This window comes from Fukomys damarensis, unplaced genomic scaffold (assembly GCF_012274545.1).
Source record: "Fukomys damarensis isolate Sample0158 unplaced genomic scaffold, DMR_v1.0_HiC HiC_scaffold_12, whole genome shotgun sequence".
NCBI lineage: Eukaryota > Metazoa > Chordata > Mammalia > Rodentia > Bathyergidae > Fukomys > Fukomys damarensis.
In genome coordinates, this window is record NW_022900924.1 from 39,424,934 (window position 1) to 39,445,689 (window position 20,756).

A 20,756-nucleotide genomic window follows, 5' to 3' on the forward strand; every position below is an offset into this window, starting at 1 on the left:
AAAAAAAAAAAAAAAAAAAAAAAAAAAAAAAATTTGATCATTCAACAAACATTTAAGCAGCTTCTGTATTTGTGAAACATAAATATCTAAAAAATACAGGCTGTTTGATTTTGCAAATTATGTCTGGAGATTTTTGCAAGTTGGAGATTATTAGGCTTCCCACCAAGCATAGATATTCCCTCTAAACTTGTAGATATATATATTTCAAAGAAATAGTTTTCCTGTTTTTAGTGGCTTATGGTGCAGATACAGTATTAATGTTTTTAAAATATGCTTTAAGCATAATGTACTTCTAAAGTCAGAAAAGGTCTCTGCTGTTTTAGATTGTGTTTTACAGACTCATAGTCTGCATCAAGCAATAGTTTTCTGTACTCAGGCCTAGATTTTGGTCGCTAAGCTTTGAGATCAATATTAGCAAAAGAACACATCAGTAATGGCAAGGAAGATGATGGTGAACTATCTTGCTTGAGTTGTGGTTGAAGGAATTTGGAGTAAGAATATCTCAGGAAAATTCTACTGGCTGTCAGGTATGTGACCAGAGAGAGCAGAACTGAGGGGATGAAGAAGGCCGTTGTGGGAGCAGTGATATGAGGGATGACTTCCCAAGCAGTGCACAGAACAGCCCTCATCAGGTGGTGAGCTCCCAACTCTTAAAGTGCCCGATTGATTGACTTCTAAGATATTTTCCTTTTTCTACTCTGGCTTAAAATTAATGCTTCTCTTTTTCCTTCAAGAGAACTTAGATTGTAGTTCCAGAGACAGGGTTGGAATGACTTCTTAGTCAGTGTGCATTTAGAAAATTCCCCCTTTAGTACCAGACAATTCCAATATCTTTGTAGGAGTCAGCAAATGTTATTTTTCTGTACAAAGCCAAATAGTATCTTACGCTTTTCAGGCCATATGGTTCCTAGATCATCTGCTCTACCCTGCAGTTGTAGTGCAAAAGCCTCATGGACGATATGTAAACATAGTTTGTTGGCTCTTTGTGTTTGTATTTTCCAATAAAACTCTGTTTAGAAAGGGAAGTCATGAGCTGCATTTGACCTCTGAGTCATGTTTTGACCACCTTTGCCTTATATGAAATCCAGAAGTAGAGTACTAATGTAAATGGAAAAAGGCTTTCAATTTAGGGATTAAAAACCAGAAGGGCTTAGACAAACATGGAGACATGTGCCTGTAATCCCAGAGTTCAAGGCCAGCCTAAACTGCATAATGAGACCTAGTCTAAAAATTTTGAAATAAATAAATAAATAAATAAATAAACTGTTGCTAGATCTTCTTGGACTGAAAGAGTATACATCAAGTTTTCAAAATGATTGGTTTACCAAATTAAGAGGCCTTCCACTGTAATAGTTAGTGACAGTGAAGAGTAAAGATAAAAGACAGTTTTCTACTCATCATTTCTGCTATTTATTTTGTCCTAAAAGAGTCTTTACTCCTACTGAGTAGTAATGTCTGCTCCTCGTGGACTGCCAAAATTACTGTGACTTAACCACTGGAATAAAAAGGAAACAAAAGTCTCTGGTTATCAAGATATCTGTCATATATTTTATACTGTTGAGGTGATAAGAAAGAGTTCATTATATCATCATTTGGTCCTTTGGCCTTTATACGGTATTGTAAAATGGTGCCAGGGGTCAGTGCAGACTAAACTTAACAGAAGGGAATGCTACAGTAATAAGGCAGGTTGGTCTCACTTGAAAACAACCATTGACTGCTAGATAACAAGGAAACAGGGAGCATTTTTTAAAGTGCCATAGCCAACCTGATGGTTTTAGGGCCAAAAGAATAACTCCATAGATAGCACTATCACAGTGGCATACTTGTGGAAAATTTTGCTACATTGTGTATTACAGTATAGCACAGTAATTGGTGTTTATAATGAGGACTGTGAATCATCAAAGAAAGAGTAAATTGTGTATTGTGTATACTCTTCTAAAGAAACAGGACTGCCCTAATTGAAACAATTTATTTAGACATATAGAAAATCGGGATAAGCAAAACAGTTATTAAGAGTTCTAGATATTATGATTTGTTCTATGAATATTAGTCCTGGCATTCTGAATCAACATAGTGGTGGTTCCTTGACTCCTAAAATGCATTTTGTTTTTTTGTTTTGTTTTGTTTTTGGGTACTTGGGATCAGACTCAGGTCCTTGTGCTTGTGAGGCAGGCAGCAGAACCACTGAGCTAAATCCCTGGCCCATGTGTTATTTTTAGTAAGAACATTTTTCATTCTTTGACACCGAACCTTCGAGTTGCCTAGATTAGTATTTCACAAATTAATTTTATAGTGATTTCTTCCTCTCTATTGCTCTAAATAAGTTCCTTTGTAAATACAACAGTAAGCATTTAAATTTGATAATTCTGTCATTTTTATGAGCATTTAATTTTTCTAATCTAGAGAAAGACCCCTTTATTTAAAATGTTATAAACAGATTTATTAATCCTAGATATTTTTCTCTAAATTCAGAGGACTGAGATGTAGTTTTTACACTTTAATGTTCATTTGATTATATTCTATTCAAAAAACAATTTTTAAAGAAATCAGAGAATTTTTCAAATTATGGAATATTTCTTTTTTTTAGTTGAAAGCCCCTTTTTACTCATTGTACAATATGAAATCCAAACTTAACCATAGTTTTATCATCTGGCCCCTACCTACTTTTTACCCCTCCTTCTTTGTCACATACCCCACCTGTTCCCATGCACTTTAGACTCGTGTAATTAAAAAAAGAACACTTGTATTGCTGGTAACAGTCTGCCATCTTTTATGGTTGCTAGCAGTGCACATTCACTTTTGGAGCCATCTAGATAGACTGCCCTCCTCATCTGGTTATCCTCCAACCACGCCACTTTCTGTGACATCCCTTCTAGCTAGGCATGGTAGCACTTACCTGTAATCTCAGCACTGGAGAGTCTGAGGCAGAAGTTGAACTTGAGGCCATCCTGGGCCACATAATGAGTTCAAGGCCAGCCTGAACTACATAGTGAGACCCTGTCTCAAACAAACAAACAAAAACAGAAAAACACTCCTTTTAATCCATGATGTTTTGAAATGCCTTACTGAAGTCTTTGCTCATTGCTTTAGACTTTTTCATAATTCATAGTCTGTCATGTAACAGTATCACAATGGTTAAAGTTATTCCCCGGTAAACCATGGGCCTCTCAACGACAACAGGGAAAGTATCTTATTTACCTTTGTTTTTATACCACACTTAACCTAGAGCTTGGCATAAGTAGATATTTCTCAAAACAGGAAGGGGGCAATAACAAGGGATTCCTCACATCCGAGCTGTAGATAGCTATACCACTTGAATAGGAATCTTGGGAACCTGAGGAACTGGAAGCCGCTAAGCACCAGCATTTGAGCCCCTCCATATTGTTCCAGGCGTTCGTGTGAGCTTTGCATGACTAGTACTACCTTCACATGTCAGACTAGAAACTGGCACTGTGTGTAGAGCTCCTTATTTATTGGCTTGTCTCCCTTGGTAAAAGAAACCAAACTCCCTTTTCCTATCTCCACCTTATGCCAGCCCTGGATAATTCATAGTAACTTGAAAAGATAATGTTGATAATACCTAATAGGATTGTTAATAATATTTAACATTTATTGAGCGCTTTCTGTGTGCCAGATTTCCTGACTTCATCTAGTCCTCATAATAACCCAATGAGGTAGATGACTTATTATGCCACTTTATCAATTGGGGAAAATATGAGGTTTAGTGGATAAACTAAACTACCCAGTGTCACACAACTATTAACTAAGGTAGCTGGAATTTGAATCTAGTGAAATTTTATAGACTATTTTCTTATATACCACTACAGAATTTTTTTTAAAGGGGAAAGGTTTATTTAGTTCACAGTTTGTAGAAGTTTTATTCCATAATTAGCTGGCTGCACAGAAGGGTGGTATAGTAGAGGAGAATCAGTTCATGGTGGACAGAAAGTAGCAAAAGCAACAAGGAACCTTAACAGTGTCTTTCTGCCACTTTTTATCTTACTCGGAGTACTTGGGGCCCGTAACACTTACCTAGTGCCCTTGAGCCTAGCATTGCATCATGAATCAATTCCAGAGTCACATACTCCAGCTCCAGCCACATCTGAAAAAGCTCCACCTGTGACCATGTGAGGTTTTGGGGGTACATCTAAATACAAGGCATAAAATCCTGCCCTTACCCCGCCCTATTCCTTTATGCAAAAAGCACTTAGTCCATCTCTAAGAGTTGCCAAAGTCCTAACAATTTCAGCACTACTGAAAAGTCCAAGTCCCAAGTCTCCTCTGAGATTTACGGCAAACTCTTAGCTGCAAGCCCCTGTACAAAAGAAAAGAAAGTCAAACACTTTCAACATTCAGTGGTACAAGGTAGACATTTCTATTTCAAAAGTTACAGATAGGGGGATAGCAAGGAATGGGAATAAAGCAAGGCCAAAATCCAGCAGGTCAAACATTAAATCCCAAGTTCCACTTTAAGCATCCTCAGCAATCTGTGGCAAATTGTAAACCCCAAAGGGATTGTCACCCCTATGGCACTTCTGGTGGTTGTAGCTCCCATGCTTCTCTCTTGGGATGGCTCTGCTCCCTCCTCTCTGTTTTCCTCATATAATCCACGTTGCTGGCTTCTCCAAACTTCTGGGGTCTCCACTGCACCTTTGGCTTCACACTGACTGCCTCATACACACGACCCTCACAGGGGCACACTGCCTGATTTTCCTTAGGCTATTTCCATTGTGGAACATGGCGCTCTGGGGCTCTCTTCTCAAAGCACTCTTTCACTTTTGCAAGTCTGAGGCTGACAAGGGTGGAGTTCTGCTTCTTCCTATGATTCCCTCAAGCCATCTTTTTGCTCCTATTCCTTCTCAACCATCAAGATCTCTTCTGCTCTGTCTTTTCAGTCCATGCTTTTGCTGGTGCTTCCTTTCTGGCAAAACTCAAAATTTTTTAAATCATTCTGCTGAGGTCTTTGCTCTCTCTCTTTTTTTTTTTTTTTTTGGTACCAGGGATCGAACTTGGGTCCTTGTTCTTGTGAGAGAGGCCGCAGAACCACTGAGCTAAATCCCAGGCCCTGGGGTCTTTGCCCTTGATTCTCAACATAAATCTGGCTAAAAGCACCCAACTGTTGCCACGATACCATCTCAACATTACACTGCCTTAAAATTCTTCTGCAAGATTAAATAGCCCGCTACCCTTAATCTCAGTCTCAGGCAAAGTCTCTGGACAGGAGCAAAATGCAGACAAACCTTTTGCCAAGCCATAACACACATCGTCTGGAGTCCAACAGTCACTGCAGTCCTTCTTCCCAGAAGAAATCCCAAACTTGGTCTTTACTGGCAGCTTTTCTATTAGCCTTCTGGTCATCTGAGCTCTGACCAGAATTTCCCATCAAGTACTACTTGAGGCATTCCAGTTCTACTTTTTTAGCCCAATTCTCCTACCACAAGCAGATGGTCAGGGGTAATCACAGCAAGGACCCCACTTCGCTGATACCAACCACTACAGAATATTGCCTGACCATAACTGTAGATCAGATAGCATTATGATTATAATATATGCTTAAAATCATCTAGGCCAGGGTTCAAAATACATTTTCTTGTGGCAAGTAACTTCACTTCTCTGACCTTTGCTTTTCTCATATGCAAAATAATAATTCCTACACATGAAAGGGTCATTGCCTGCCTAAATGCATGGGGCATGCCAGATAGTAAAATGTTAGCTCCACTTGCCTTTTCTGCACCTCTGTATGTGAGCTCTGGGATAATGGTTTATATGGACTGAGGTCTGGCATGAGAAAAAAAATAACCATTAGACAAGTAAGAGAGTTAGTATCTTGTCTTCTGTATAGTACCTGCCTTCCAGAACCTACAGTGTTTTATGGCTAGGATCACATTTATTCTCTTTATGAAAAGGATGTTCTTAAATATTTAATAATTACATTAGTCACCCATAAATATGCTACAGTAGAATAAGGAATAAAATCAATAGTTTGTCTACTAGACTTCTCTCTTATTAATTCCTTTTTTTTTTCCTCTTACTAATTCTTAGGCTACACGTGAGACTCTGTGGGTTATTAAATAAAATAGCTGCCCCAGTGATTTTATAAAATAAACTTACCACCATTCAACAAAGAAAACTATAAATACAGCTGCTGTTTTGGCATGGCTTATGGTTTTGGTTTTGTTTTTATTTGAACTGTTTTATCCAGGAAGATAATCATTTTTTTAAGAAGTAGTCATTTGGTGTTCTCTCTTGCATTCTTCAGATTTTTTATGTTTTTAAAAATTCAGTTTAAGTCCCTTCTCTATGCACACAGGGTTATCTATCTGGTATTTTCACTAGTCAATTTTTTTTTTGTACAGGAAATATAATTTTAAGTCCTGTAACTTCAGTAGATCTCTTCCATAAGTTTGCAGAATATTTTCAACTATCAAAAAATAATTTTTTATATTCTTGACTGTCCTTCAGTTAATTTGTTTCCAGAAGTGAGGCTGAACATTTCAATTGCTACAATTCCGCTCTTTCATATAAATTTTAAAAGTTTTAAAAATTAGATGTGTTTGTGGTACATTATTATATTCATCATGGGGAGTTGGTACATATATATAACACATCTTAATTTTTTTCAGCTCCTTCCCTTCATCTCTTCGTCCCTTTACCTTTTGCAAAAGATTATCTCTGTGTTTCCTATTATCTATCTTTTATATCTTCAATTTATTTATATTTTTGGCTTTCTAATAGAGAAATCATGTTATATTTAAGCTTGTGAAATAACTTTGAAGTACTGTAGTTGTTTGCAGCTGAGAATTGTACAGCAGAAGCACCTGATCAAATTCAGCACTATTGCTCTCTCTAGGTCACACTAGCTATGAGGTGGAAAACGGATTATAGGGGCAAACAGTAATGCAAAGAGACCATTTAGGCCTTTGCAGTGGTTCTGACCAGGATAACAAAAGTAGTAATAAAGGAGTGGAAACAAACTAAAGGGTTAATTTATTGACAGTTCAGCATAGGTAGCTGTGAGATAGGAGAGTCAGGAATGGCAGGTTTCTGGATTCAAGTGTGCCATGCTCCTCACTCTTTGTTCAAATCCTGCTTATCTGTAAAGGATTTGGTTGAGGATACCTTCCAACCCCAACCTCCATGGAGTTATATGACCACACTGTATTTTTATAGAATGTGGCCCTCCTCCTTGATAGCATTCATACCATTTTTGTAACTGTAAATTTAATTGTCCCTCACCCCCACAGTGTAAGCAGTTCTTCGCACTCTGGACTTAACTTGTAAGGGCAAGGGCCATGTTTTATTCTTCATTGTATACCTAGCTCCTAGCCTGGTCTTAGGGACAGCACCAGTCTTCTTTTGGTGAGTAAACAGTATAGTACATAGCTGTTGTCCACAATACCTGGTAGAGTATTCAAGTACAATAGGTTATCTAGGCCTTTTTTGGTTCATTTCTCTAGCTTAATGTGGTTTTGTATTTCAATCTTTCGGTCTATCTCACTTTCCCTTTTTTTTTTTTTTTTTTTTTTTTTTTTTTTTTTTTCAAAAAATTTTTTTTTTTTTTTTTTTTTTTTTTTTTGGTGGCACCCTCACAGCTTAACTTACTGAATAAAATAAAATATAAACATAAATAGCAAGAAGTAGAACTTGGTTTTGTGGGTTTTAATAGTGTCTTTAAAAAATCCCAAGATTATTAAAGTGTAAAAAGTTAGGGGACTTCAAGTGATAATAGCACTTAATTTTTAAAAATCTTTAAAAAATTCTTAATACAGGTGGTTGTTGCATTGTACTGGCATAGAGTTACGGGTCACATTTGTGTGTAGAACATTTCATTTCAATTAAAAATATTAGGACTGGATTAATTGATAAGGGATGTGCATTTCTGAAGATTCGTCGTCATGCTTCAAGGAAATGTATTGACACACTAGATATATATTATTGTGAATATATACCTAAATTATACTTTTAAAACAGAATGGCCTTAAATACTGCAAGTTTGCATTCATTTGGAATCTGGGGGAAATGGCAACACAAAAGTAGAAGAAAGCATTAAGAGGACAGGGGCAGGCAACATGGAGCAGAAATGATCAAAGTGTGTTATATGCATGTACAGATATGCCAAAATGAAGTCCATTATTCTGTATACTTAATATAGGTAAGAAGGGAGGGAGAGAGGGCAGGTTGGTCTTGTGATATCTTATTACTACAAGTTGAGGATAAATAAGAAAAAGATTTTACTTTTCTAGATTTTATTAGCTCTAAACTGAGTAATGGACCTGTGACCTAAAAGAACCTTTCTGGCCCTAAATCTGTTGGCGCATAAAATACCAGAGAATGATAAAGGTGATAGGTGATAGAAATTTGGGTTTGAATTACAACTTCTCATTCTTCTCATAGCCTCAGGTCTGTTTTGTTGAGCTCTGGCTTAGAAAAATTTACTCAAATATAATGTTTTTTTAAATGACTTTATTAAATTTAATTAAATACAAGTGATTTTCATAATCTGTGCTGAAATCAGTTCTTTATACTGAAAACAGTAGTCCTGATTAAAATATTTAAGATTAATCATTATCCTATTCACACTGTGGGAAATGAACTTTTACATTTAGCATCGACATAAATATATTCTTTATAGTTTGTTTGCACTTCTAAAGGATGTTTTCCTTCTTTCATTTAGGTTACTGCTTTGGAACAGCTATAAATTTAGTTACTTAAAGTAGTTTTATATGGAAGACTTGTAAAGGATCAGAACAATGCCTCCACGACCATCATCAGGTGAACTGTGGGGCATCCACTTGATGCCCCCAAGAATCCTAGTAGAATGTTTACTACCAAATGGAATGATCGTGACTTTAGAATGCCTCCGTGAGGCTACATTAATAACCATAAAGCATGAACTATTTAAGGAAGCAAGAAAATACCCTCTGCATCAACTTCTTCAAGATGAATCTTCTTACATTTTCGTAAGTGTTACCCAAGAAGCAGAAAGGGAAGAATTTTTTGATGAAACAAGACGACTTTGTGACCTTCGGCTTTTTCAACCCTTTTTAAAAGTAATTGAACCAGTAGGCAACCGTGAAGAAAAGATCCTCAATCGAGAAATTGGTAAGATGTAATTTTTAACTAAATGTCATTGTCATCCTATTCTAAAATACAAATAACTATGAAGCTTAACTGTTGTCTCGTTATTGAAATATTTTTGCTTGAACCAATAACATTGTAATATTAAATAGCTTTCTTAGTTTATTGTTTGTTTTTGTTTTTTTGGTACCAGGGATTGTACTCAGGACCTTGTACTTGCGAGGCAGGCACGGTGCCACTGAGCTAAATCCCCAGCCCAAATAGCTTTCTTAATAAAACATCTTTATAAATCTGAAGTATCTTTGGCTATTGAGTGTGAAACTATTTTTAATCCCTTGATATTCTGTGAGCTTTACTTTATGAAACACCATATGTGGGCAGACTTAGATTCAGTATATCCCAGTTTTGTTTTATTATTCTGTAAAAATTTTGATATGGCTATCAATACAATGTGTTGATGATTGAAAGAGAGAGATATTTTGGACTTTACCACATTTATTCATTAAATATTTTTTTTAACCCAGGAAAACTTCTTGACTCTATAGTGACTTTCCATATCTGTACAATTCGTTGTTGATAAGAAACATATTGATATGTCTGTATAACAGAATAATGCATTCTTTATATAATGTTCCTAAGGTTTTGTTATTGGCATGCCAGTTTGTGAATTTGATATGGTTAAAGATCCAGAAGTACAGGACTTCCGAAGAAATATTCTGAATGTTTGTAAAGAAGCTGTGGATCTTAGGGATCTCAATTCACCTCATAGTAGAGCAATGTATGTCTATCCTCCAAATGTAGAATCTTCACCAGAACTGCCAAAGCACATATACAATAAATTAGATAAAGGTAAGAAAGTTGTTGGTCTACTGTAATTGTTACTATAGTGAAATTTTCTGTATTTCTGTTTATATTTTTACAGTCTTTTTTTTCCCTAGATGGATACAAGCTTTTTGAAGGCAGAGGTTGCTTATACTGACAAGAGTTAGTTGAGTGCTCAGTATACAACTTGTATACAATATATACTAATTAAATGAATTTTGTGTATATGGTACCAGTCCCTTGAATTTTTATCCCAATAAACTGAAGAATTTTGAGTTTGAAATTCACTCTTGTTAAGGATACTAGGAGTCAGAGCTGCTATCTTTTTATAAATAAAAGCAAGTATAAGTAGAAACATTCTGTGAAATTTTGGGAAAGCTTTATATGTTCCTATATATACAAAGAAAAAATTTCTTAATATTAAATACAAGTCTGATCATAGTCATATAGACACACTGAACATTTAATGTACTGATTTTTAGGATTACATGCAAATGGATAAATTATATTGTTTGGAAGTACATGATATATTAAGTAAATACTCATAATTTGAAGGGGTTTTTTTTTGTCTGTTTGTTTTTTGGTACCAGGGATGGATCTCGGGACCTTGCACTTGAGAGGCAGGCAGCAGAACCACTGAGCTAAATCCCCAGCCCTGTAATTTGAAATTTTAGAATAGGTTGACTCTCACATGGTATTCACTATAAATTTTTTTTGTTTGTTTTTTGTTTTGTGAGACAAGATCTCACTATGTAGTTGAGACTGACCTGGAACTAACTGTGTAGCCCGGGCTGGTCTTGAACTCATAGCGATCCTCCTGCCTCAGCCTCCTGAGTACTGGGATTACAGGAGTGCACCACCACAGTATAAAATTCTGCTAGAACAATATTAAGACATCATATCTGTTGCATACATTGTTACACACATAATATTCAAAGTAGTTCAATGCAGTATAACAATAATCTTTTGAAATTCTACTGTAGTAAACGTTTTAAAGTGGGATTATTATTTTCACTTTTCTCCATTTTTATGAAATTTTGCCCACATGTATGGAAAGTTGGACTGTGAATAGTTCACCTAGCTTTAATATTCTCATTTTCACATTTTTGGGAGTATGGCAATGGTCTCCTGGCTTAATTAATCTTAATACCAGGAAATTGGAACTCTAGTTCGTCTTTCCTCTTGATCTTTCATTTCCAGCTTTTCCCTCATTTTGATTGAGCATCATTTAGTCTTCATCAGTTCTTTCTTTACTTCTCATAGTTTTCTACATTAGGCACTGTTGAACCTTTGCAACCACCTTGAGCCATTCTTCACAGGGGTTGCATCCATGAAATATGTCCTGCTGTTTAGAAAGGAAACTAGCTTAGTCTCAGGTGCTTGTGACCCACTAAGCCCAGTTTTGTGTGCTTGCCATTAAAACAGGAGAACTTGAGCATGGTCCTGCAACTATATCACTACATATATATCATATATGAAATTTTTCAGTTTCCACCAGATATTTACCTATATTTAACTAGATTGATTAGAAATCATTTTTAATTGTGATTAGAATAATGTATAGTGCATACTTCTTGAAGTTTGTCTCAAAAAATGAAATAGACATGGTGATTGCATCTATGTTTTCCTATTACAGGACAAATAATTGTGGTGATTTGGGTAATAGTTTCTCCAAATAATGACAAGCAGAAGTATACTTTGAAAATCAACCATGACTGTGTGCCAGAACAAGTAATTGCTGAAGCAATCAGGAAAAAAACTCGAAGTATGTTGCTATCCTCTGAACAACTAAAACTCTGTGTTTTAGAATATCAGGGCAAGTATATTTTAAAAGTATGTGGATGTGATGAATACTTCCTAGAAAAATATCCCCTGAGTCAGTATAAGGTGAGTAACAAGAATATTAATTTCAAAATTTAAAACTAATTGCATAGGGCCTGATAACTATTTTTAGATATACTTTTTGAAAATTAAATAATCAATATAGGCAAATAACATTTACAGGTTTACTATACCATAATTATGTAATTTGAGAGATTGAAAATGTTGGCAACCTCAAAATATGTAGTACTTCATACTTTTTATCTTCTCCCAAACAATGACATAAGAATAGATTTAAAATAACCATTTCAAAAAATCCATGATCTTCTGTTAAGATGGACTGTTAATACTTCCCTGTTATCTTTTTCTATTCATTAAATACCTACAAGAAGCAGCAAAAGCAGGTATATCACAAGTATTGAATACAGTGCCAGTACAAAACATGGGCTTGGCCTTCATGTTGTTTATTGTCCAGTAGGGCTCATAAAAGAAACCATGGGCTATTATTATGTGAATACACTAGCATTTATATTTTTTAAAATCTCTATTCTAACATTTTAAAGTTCAGCTCAATGTAATTTAATATTTTAAAAATATTTTCATAAATCTATGAGTCTCCTCTGATTTAAAAAAAAAAAAATTTCTAAGTAAATGTTTAGAGAGAAGAGCAAGTGGGCCAGTGGTATGATTTTACTAAATTGACAGGCTCACTAAATAACACTGCTTGTGTTTTACAAGAAGTATCTTTATCTTTTTGTTTTGCAGTTAATGGAAATTTACTGTCCAAAGCTGATATTTGTGTGCGTGCATGCATGTGTGTTTGTGTGTGTGTGTGTGTATTATAGTCAGAGGTGCTTGGATGATCTGTGCTATCACCTCAGTTTTAAATTTTACTATTTTTATTTTATTTGTTCGTTTGTTTGTTTGTTTGAGACAGGGTCTCACCATGTAGTTGAGACTGACCTGGAACACACTATGTAGCCCACGCTGGTCTTGAACTCACAGTGGTCCTCCTCCCTCAGCCTCCCGAGTGCTGGGATTACTGGCGTGCACCACCACACCTGGCTAGATTTTACTATTTTTAAATGTTATAAATAATTGCTAAGAAATACGGTCTATAATGTTTGACTTCTGTATCATCTTCACAGATTAATTTGTGCATTCTCATAGTACTTTTATATATTACTTTTAAAATGAAAAGTTTTACGGGAAATGGCTTTTTCCCTTCCTCCTTAATCTCTTATAGTATATAAGAAGCTGTATAATGCTTGGGAGGATGCCCAATTTGATGCTGATGGCTAAAGAAAGCCTTTACTCTCAACTGCCAATGGACTGTTTTACAATGCCATCCTATTCCAGACGTATCTCTACAGCTACACCATATATGAATGGAGAAACATCTACAAAATCCCTTTGGGTTATTAATAGTGCACTCAGAATAAAAATTCTTTGTGCAACTTATGTAAATGTAAATATTCGAGACATTGATAAGGTAAGACCAAATGTTGCTGCTTATTGTTTTTTAGAAATCACTGTATATAAACCTTTTTATTAAACTGTATAATAATCTGTTGACCTGTATGTTTTCAGATGACTAGAAAAAATCAAGTCTCAAAATATTAAAATATGTAATGAATTCTATTTTTTTCCATCTAGCTTAGCTTGTACATAGCTCTTTGTAATTGTAGTTTCCACAATTACAAGTTTTTAAAACTAAAAATGTTATAGAATTCATTAGACAAAAAAACCTGGTCTGATCCAAAGTGAGTCTTGATAGTCTTTATTAATTCCACTTAGTGTAAATATTCATGCATCTTATTACAGAAATATTAATGTCTTTAGTGGGGAATTATTCCAGCTGCTAAGGGCTTTAAGTCATACCTAGTATATATAGTATACCAATTTCGCTTTTTTTCTGTAGCCTTTCCTTATTTCTTCATTTGTAACTTTTTATAATATTTATTTTTATTGGTACATGTTTGCTATGCATAGTGATTACATTTCTCATGGGGAGTTGGTACATGTATATAACACATCTTAATTCTTATTTTCATTCCCTTATCCACTTTGGGTTTTTTTGAGACAGGGTCTCACTATGTAGTGTATACTGCCTTTTGAACTCACTATATAGCCCAGGCAGGCCTCAACTTGCAGCAATCCTGCTTCAGCCTACCAAGTGCTAAGATTACAGGTGTGCACACCACATGTGGCTTCACTTTAGTTTTTTGAGACAGTCTTAGTCAGTAGTTCAGCCTGCCCTTGAACTGATTGGGTACCCCAGGCTGACCTCCAACTCACAGAAGTCCTCCTGCCTCAGCCTTCCTAGAGCTGAGATTAAAGGCATGTAGCACCACACCCAACTCAATTTATCTTTCTAAAGATATGAAAAGTTGCATTAAATGCCTAGCTTGAAGGAATTGTAGGCCTGTATTAATGTTTTAGTAACCTAATGTCCTGTCATCATTAATGGATGAAGGCAGTAGCAAATTTTGGTGAGGAATCTTTTCAGTATTAATCTATTAATTTATTAAATATGTAAAGAAAGGGAACGTTGCATCAATAAAAATTTTTATTGTTTCTCTTGTTCATATTATTTTATTGTCTGATACTTGGTTCTGTCTAAGTATGTGTATATTTGTATGAATGTACATTTTTGTATACACATGTTTGTGTTTTTTTTAGATCTATGTTCGAACGGGTATCTACCACGGAGGAGAACCCTTATGTGACAATGTGAACACTCAAAGAGTACCTTGTTCCAATCCTAGGTACGGCAGTATTTAGATATATTTCCAAAGGTCATATTAGTAATTAGGAATGTGGTCAGTAAAAGTGAAATATTTTATTTTACATTTTTAGTTTTATGCAAATTATATAAATTACCAGACATTTACATATAGAACAAAGAATTTTTTTGTTAAATAAGTATCGCTCACTTTATTGATTCTAAAATCTTCTCTAAAAGAGTTTCTGATTATCCCCACTATTTAAAGGAAAGAACAAAATATGATTATTATGTTGATGGTTCCCCATAGTAGATTGAAAAGCCCAACATTTTATTTTCTTAATTCCATTCCCCTTTATGTGAAGAAGTAAGAGTTGGCAAACAATTCCAGAGCCAAACTATGTGGTGGTTTCCTTACAGTCTCCGAATACTTATGTATGATATTCAATCTTCTAAAGGGTCTTTAGAATAAATTTTGTAGGGGGAGAGGAAAGTAATGTGAACTTTTTAAATCATTACTGCTTAGATGTAATTTAAAAACCAAAGGCAGTGTAAGTTAAAAAGCTTGGTGTCTGCCTGTTTCTTTGATTCTGCATATAGTTATTTGGACTAAGAGTAAGAATAGCAGTAAATTTTAAGAAAACTCAACCTAGCCCTGAAGATTAAAGATGGACTGTATAGAATAGCAAGAGAGCTAACTAGTGAATCCTCCAGAAGTAAATCACATAATGAATGTAGACTGACTTACAGAAGAGTCAAGAGAAAGTTCTCATTTTTAATTAAGTTGCTGGAGGTGGCCATCCTCTAGAGTCCAGATTAAGTTCAAAGAGACAGTAGCCTTCTCTACCAGAGGAGAAAAGTAGTTCCTTATCTACCTGAGCTGCTGCGAGTCAGAAAGTACATGGTTCTGGTTAGAAGTTGCACTGTGATAGTAAATAACCCAGGATCTTTCTTAATTTTTGCTAAAACAAGAGTTTATTTCCTACTTAAATTGCATGTGTGTCACAAATTGAGTGAAGTGATTGTGGGAGGAATAGAAAAATACTTTGAGGAAATAATGGCTAGAACTTTTGCAAATTTATTGAAAAATACAAACATATCATTCCAAGGAGTTCAACAAGCTCCAGGCAAACACCCCTTAAATAAAATTGCGTACATTTATTCTAGCTATTTGAATTACCAAAAGTAAAGCAGCTATGTAGAAAGGACTATATTTGACTGTGTTCAAGAATTCTCTCATCTAAAAGATGAAATCCCTATGGCAGTAGTGTGAAGATATAAGTAAATTTTTAAACTTTTCTATGTTTACAAAAATAAAAAATTAGAGATAAATAAATAAATATTAAGTTATTAGAAAAGTAGATTTTTAAAACTTGCTGAGATATTTTGATCCAAATCTGTGCTTTGCTTATACAGAAAAATTACTTTATAATTTTGTCATAAGTGTACCAGTACCTCAGACAGGTATGATGACATACACCTGTAGTCCCAGCTACTTGGAAGGCTGAGGCAGGAGGATTACAAGTTCCGGGTCAGCCTTGGGATCTTAAGGAGACCTTTCCTTAAATAAATAAATAAATAAATAGGGCTGGGGATATTCCAGTATCTCTCAAAGTAAGAATCAATTTGGAGTGTGTGTATGTCTGTGTATATCCATTTCTTGAAAAAAGAGATTGATTTGTGTTAGTGCATGTATGTGTGTGTTCGATGGATGGATTTAGTGTGAAAGAAAACCATACTTAATTTTGTTAGTACAGTGCTAGATTCATACGGCATAGTTCTCTTAGAAAGTGTATGGAACACTTCCCGTTAATTTATGAGCAATTATAAAGATTTAGAAATAATAAGTCTTAGATAAATTTAAGTAGGTATACTTTTAATTTTTTTTAACAACTGCAGGCCTACTAAGTCCCACAATATTTCTTCCTCCTAGATTTCTGTAATAGTATTTTTTTTGCCTTTAGAATTCTTGCCAAACTCTCCCACTTTAAATATAAGTCTTTTTTGCTGGACATGGTGGCGCACGCCTGTAATCCCAGCACTCGGGAGGCTGAGGCAGGAGGGTCGCTGTGAGTTGGAGACCAGCGTGGGCTACATAGTGAGTTCCAGCTCAGTCTCGACTACATAGTGAGACCCTGTCTCAAAACAAACAAACAAAAAATGTAAGTCTGTTTTATATAAATAGATATTTTTCAGTCTTTGTTCATGTTCAAGCAAGAGAACTAATAGAACTTAAAAAATTTATACATTAGTTTGGCTAATCAAAAATAGAGTTTCCTACTAATAATTATTTATGCCCTAAAACTTGTTTTATATATACTCTAAGAATAGACTAAAATTATAAAGATGCCATGTATTATTTGGCATTCTCTTTGCTGGACAAAATACCTGACACAACTTAAAGGAGGAGAGTCTTACTTGACTCATGGTTTCAGAAGATTCAGTCCAGGGTCACCTGGCTTCAAGGCAGCACCGTGACGAAAAGACACGGCATAGCAGAGCTGCTCAGATCACGCTAGTCGAAAGCAGAGCAGGGGAACCAGGCCAGGCCAGGTCAGGGACTAGATATCATACCCAAGTTTGTACTTCACTGATGCATCCACACACACCAGAAGTATGCATTACTAATAATCCCCTAGGTCGCTCCCAAGCCCATCAACTTGACAGTTAAGCTTAACCATCACAAGCCACTTGAGAAATTTGCAAAGTTAGTATCTAACACTTGAACTTCTACTGTTGTTCAGGGTGTTATTTTAATCACTTTACTTAGATCATTTAATCTTATGAGATAGAAACAACCTCCTCAGGGTAGGTAGTATTATCAGTCTCACTTCACAAGGGAGGTAAAAAACAATATAAAACAATACATTTAGTGAAATAATGGAAAGATTCTGTTCCAATCAGTCGTCTTAAATACTGTTTTATAATGTTGAGAGGAAAAAGCTATTTACGATACATAACTCTTTATGAACATGTCCACTAAATATAGGCTCAATTTTGTATGTAGCATCCTATAAATTGAGGACATTTATCATAAAATTTTAAATAATTTTAATCATATTACTTTTTATAGTAATATTTTATTTTTTCCTGTTTTGTTTTGTTACTTCTTGTGAACTAGTTATTTTAAAATTCAAGTACATTCTCCTTATATATCTTTTATTTTCAGATTTATTTGGATTAGTGAATTATTCTGAATAAAGCTACGTTAAAGTAATGTAACTGTAATCCAATTAAGATCATTACATTTTATCTTGTATAATTTTCCTTTTCTATTTGACTTTTTATGAGCAAAACTTTTGGTTCTTTGGTTTAGTGAAGTATAGCACATAAGCATGTATGAAAGTGTATGAATCATAATTGTACAGTTCAGTGAATTATTACAAAGTAAATATTCATGTAGCAACCTATACCAGTCAAGAAATAGGACATTCACCAGCCTTTAAAAGCCTGTCCTTGTGCCCATTCCCAATCTAGTAACCTTCTCTTCTCCCTAAAGGAAGCCACTGTCCTGACTTCTGGGTTCATATTCCGTATTTTGAATTTTATATAAATTGACTCAGAGAATAGGCACTTTTTATGTCCAGATTATTTTACTGAATATGTCTGTAGGATTTCATCCATTACGTTAGTGACTTGTTTGTTTTTATTGCTGTGTAATACTCCATTCTACACACACACACACACACACACACACACTACAATTTATCTGTTGTACTCTTGGACATTTGACTATAGTTTGAGGATATTATAAATAATTTGTCCATTAGCATTCTGTACACAAATGTACACATTTCTGTGCTTTTTTTCTGAAAGTGAAGTTGACTCATAAGATTTACATACATTCACTTTTGTAGATTGTGCTTTCTGATTTGATTGTTGCAAATTATACCCCCACTTTTAGAATATGAGATTCGGTATTACTACAAAATATTCTTACCACTCTTAGTATCAACAGTCTTCCTAGTTTCAACCATTCTTGTGTATAGTAGCATCTACATGAGATTTTTATTTTCATTTTCTGCATGAAAATAGCAAACTAGTTTTTCATATTTATTGGGCATTTCAATATGATCTCAGAAAGTGCCCGATCCAGTTAATTACATGCCTGTTTTTCATTTGTGATAATTTGTGGAAGTCATTTTTCCCACTCTGAACAAAGCCCCTTTCCCTCTTTTTTTGGTAAATGCCTTTTTTTTTCTCTTTACAATTTTGCGTAGGTGGAATGAATGGCTGAATTATGATATATACATTCCCGATCTTCCTCGTGCTGCTCGACTTTGCCTTTCCATTTGCTCTGTTAAAGGCCGAAAGGGTGCTAAAGAGGTAAAGTATTCAGGGGAAACAATTATTATTACCTCTCAAATCACCTCTGATTGAATTTTCTCACAGATAATAGGTCAGACCTATTACAAGTTTTAGTAAGTAAAAATATTACAGAAATCTACCTTGGAAGAACTTCAGAAATCTATGAGTGGTATGTCCCAAATTCATACTGATAGATTTTATAAATATGCATAATGACTGCATAACAGTGATTGCATGCAAATATGTATCATGCCTCCTTTGTTTCCTATTTATAATTAAAGAAAATGTATGTCATTTCAAATGGGAAAAAGGAAAGGAAGTGCTTAAATCTTAATAGAGCTTTTGGTAGATTTCATATTCTAGTTGTTATAGAAACAGTTGTTGCGTTCTCCTTTCCAGGAAAGAAACGTATTTTGAAATGCATTTTATAACTTAATCCCTAGATTAGTGAATATTTTTCTTTGCTTTTTAAGGAGCATTGTCCATTGGCCTGGGGAAATATAAACTTGTTTGATTACACAGACACCCTAGTATCTGGAAAAATGGCTTTGAATCTTTGGCCAGTACCTCATGGATTAGAAGACTTACTGAACCCTATTGGTGTTACCGGGTCAAATCCAAATAAAGTAAGCTTTTTATTTTCATAAATTACTTTTTTAAATGACAGTCAGCTACAACATAAATATTAATTTTTCTTCTATCTCTTAGGAAACTCCATGCCTAGAGTTGGAGTTTGATTGGTTCAGCAGTGTGGTAAAGTTTCCAGATATGTCAGTGATTGAAGAGCATGCAAATTGGTCCGTATCCCGAGAAGCAGGATTTAGCTACTCACATGCAGGACTGGTAAGGAAACTTATTGAGTTTCTAAAGTATCAGTCATAATCTATATGGACAAGGTTTTGTGTATTTTAGTTATACTAGCATAAGTACTATTAAGCTCCAGAGATGTTGGATAAAATTCTCTATGTGCTAATATTTTTCCTGCAGCTCTTTCTTCTTGCTTTATTTGGAGCCCCAGCCTGCCTTCATTCATTTAACAGATATTTATTGAATGCCAACTGTATGTAAAGCACTATCATAAGCACTAGGTAATGAAATTGTGAAGTAAACAGATCTCCACTGACTATCCAGTCTAATGATGAAAGCAGACATAAGACAGATACAAGAAGAAATACAAGATTGTAAATCATGGAAAGTGCCATGAAGGAAGTAATAGTGCTATTAAAAAAAAAAAACTAACTGAAAGTTGAGGGTGGGTTGCAGGGGGTACGCTAATACATGATTGGGTCCTGGCAAGACCTCCCTGTGATGTTAATCTTGAAGTTGAGACTGATGTATAAATGCATTGTATATTGAGCTTTGCAGTAAAAGAAATAGCATTTCTTCACCATATTAGTCCTGGGCCTCCAAACAAGAATGCATTTTTTGTTTGTTTGTTTTGGACATTTTGTGATCAAATTTATTTTTTGTTTAAATTTCATTTACTTTGTTTTTACCGTAATTCACACGAGTGACTGCCAAGTCAACTAGGTATTTTATATTCACCACACATCCCCTCAAATCTCCACAGTGGTTAGAAAAACATTAAAATCTGTGTGTTGGGCTCTCATTTCCATGTGTGCCCGAGCTCCCAATGAGACTACAAATGCCAGTGAGAGTTAGGTTCATTAAAAGGAGAGGGCTACACTCTTTAATCCACAAATTAGCAATGATCTTTGTTGCACCAAACACTTTGCAAAAGGACTAAGCTTTGACAAGCCTACCTTACAACAGTGCCCCGAGAGTAAACATTAGTCTTTATCCTGAGTACACAGAGGACTCAGGAAATGTGGGATTTGTTGCTGTGGATAACACCATATCACAACACAGCTGTGATCCTAAACATCACTGTCCCATTCGCTGCTATCTCTTCAGTGGGGGCACAGGACATGTGGGAAAATGAGCAAGGAGGGCAGGACTATCAGCAAATCTGATTACTGATGTGATTAGATTGCAGGGTTTG

At 35.1% G+C, this 20,756-nt stretch overlaps 1 protein-coding gene across 2 annotated transcripts in view; it reads left to right on the top strand.

Annotated features, from left to right (window-relative positions):
- Positions 1-20,756, top strand: part of Pik3ca (phosphatidylinositol-4,5-bisphosphate 3-kinase catalytic subunit alpha) — a 49,151-nt gene that overhangs the window by 7,246 nt on the left and 21,149 nt on the right. For both annotated transcript variants that reach the window (XM_010632441.3, XM_033762533.1), the window contains exons 2-9: positions 8,675-9,102; positions 9,718-9,927; positions 11,537-11,787; positions 12,968-13,213; positions 14,404-14,489; positions 18,667-18,772; positions 19,228-19,380; positions 19,463-19,597. In XM_010632441.3, the coding sequence (XP_010630743.1) occupies positions 8,751-9,102; positions 9,718-9,927; positions 11,537-11,787; positions 12,968-13,213; positions 14,404-14,489; positions 18,667-18,772; positions 19,228-19,380; positions 19,463-19,597 (1,539 nt within the window). In that variant the 5' untranslated portion in view covers positions 8,675-8,750. The remainder of the gene's footprint in view (positions 1-8,674; positions 9,103-9,717; positions 9,928-11,536; positions 11,788-12,967; positions 13,214-14,403; positions 14,490-18,666; positions 18,773-19,227; positions 19,381-19,462; positions 19,598-20,756) is intronic.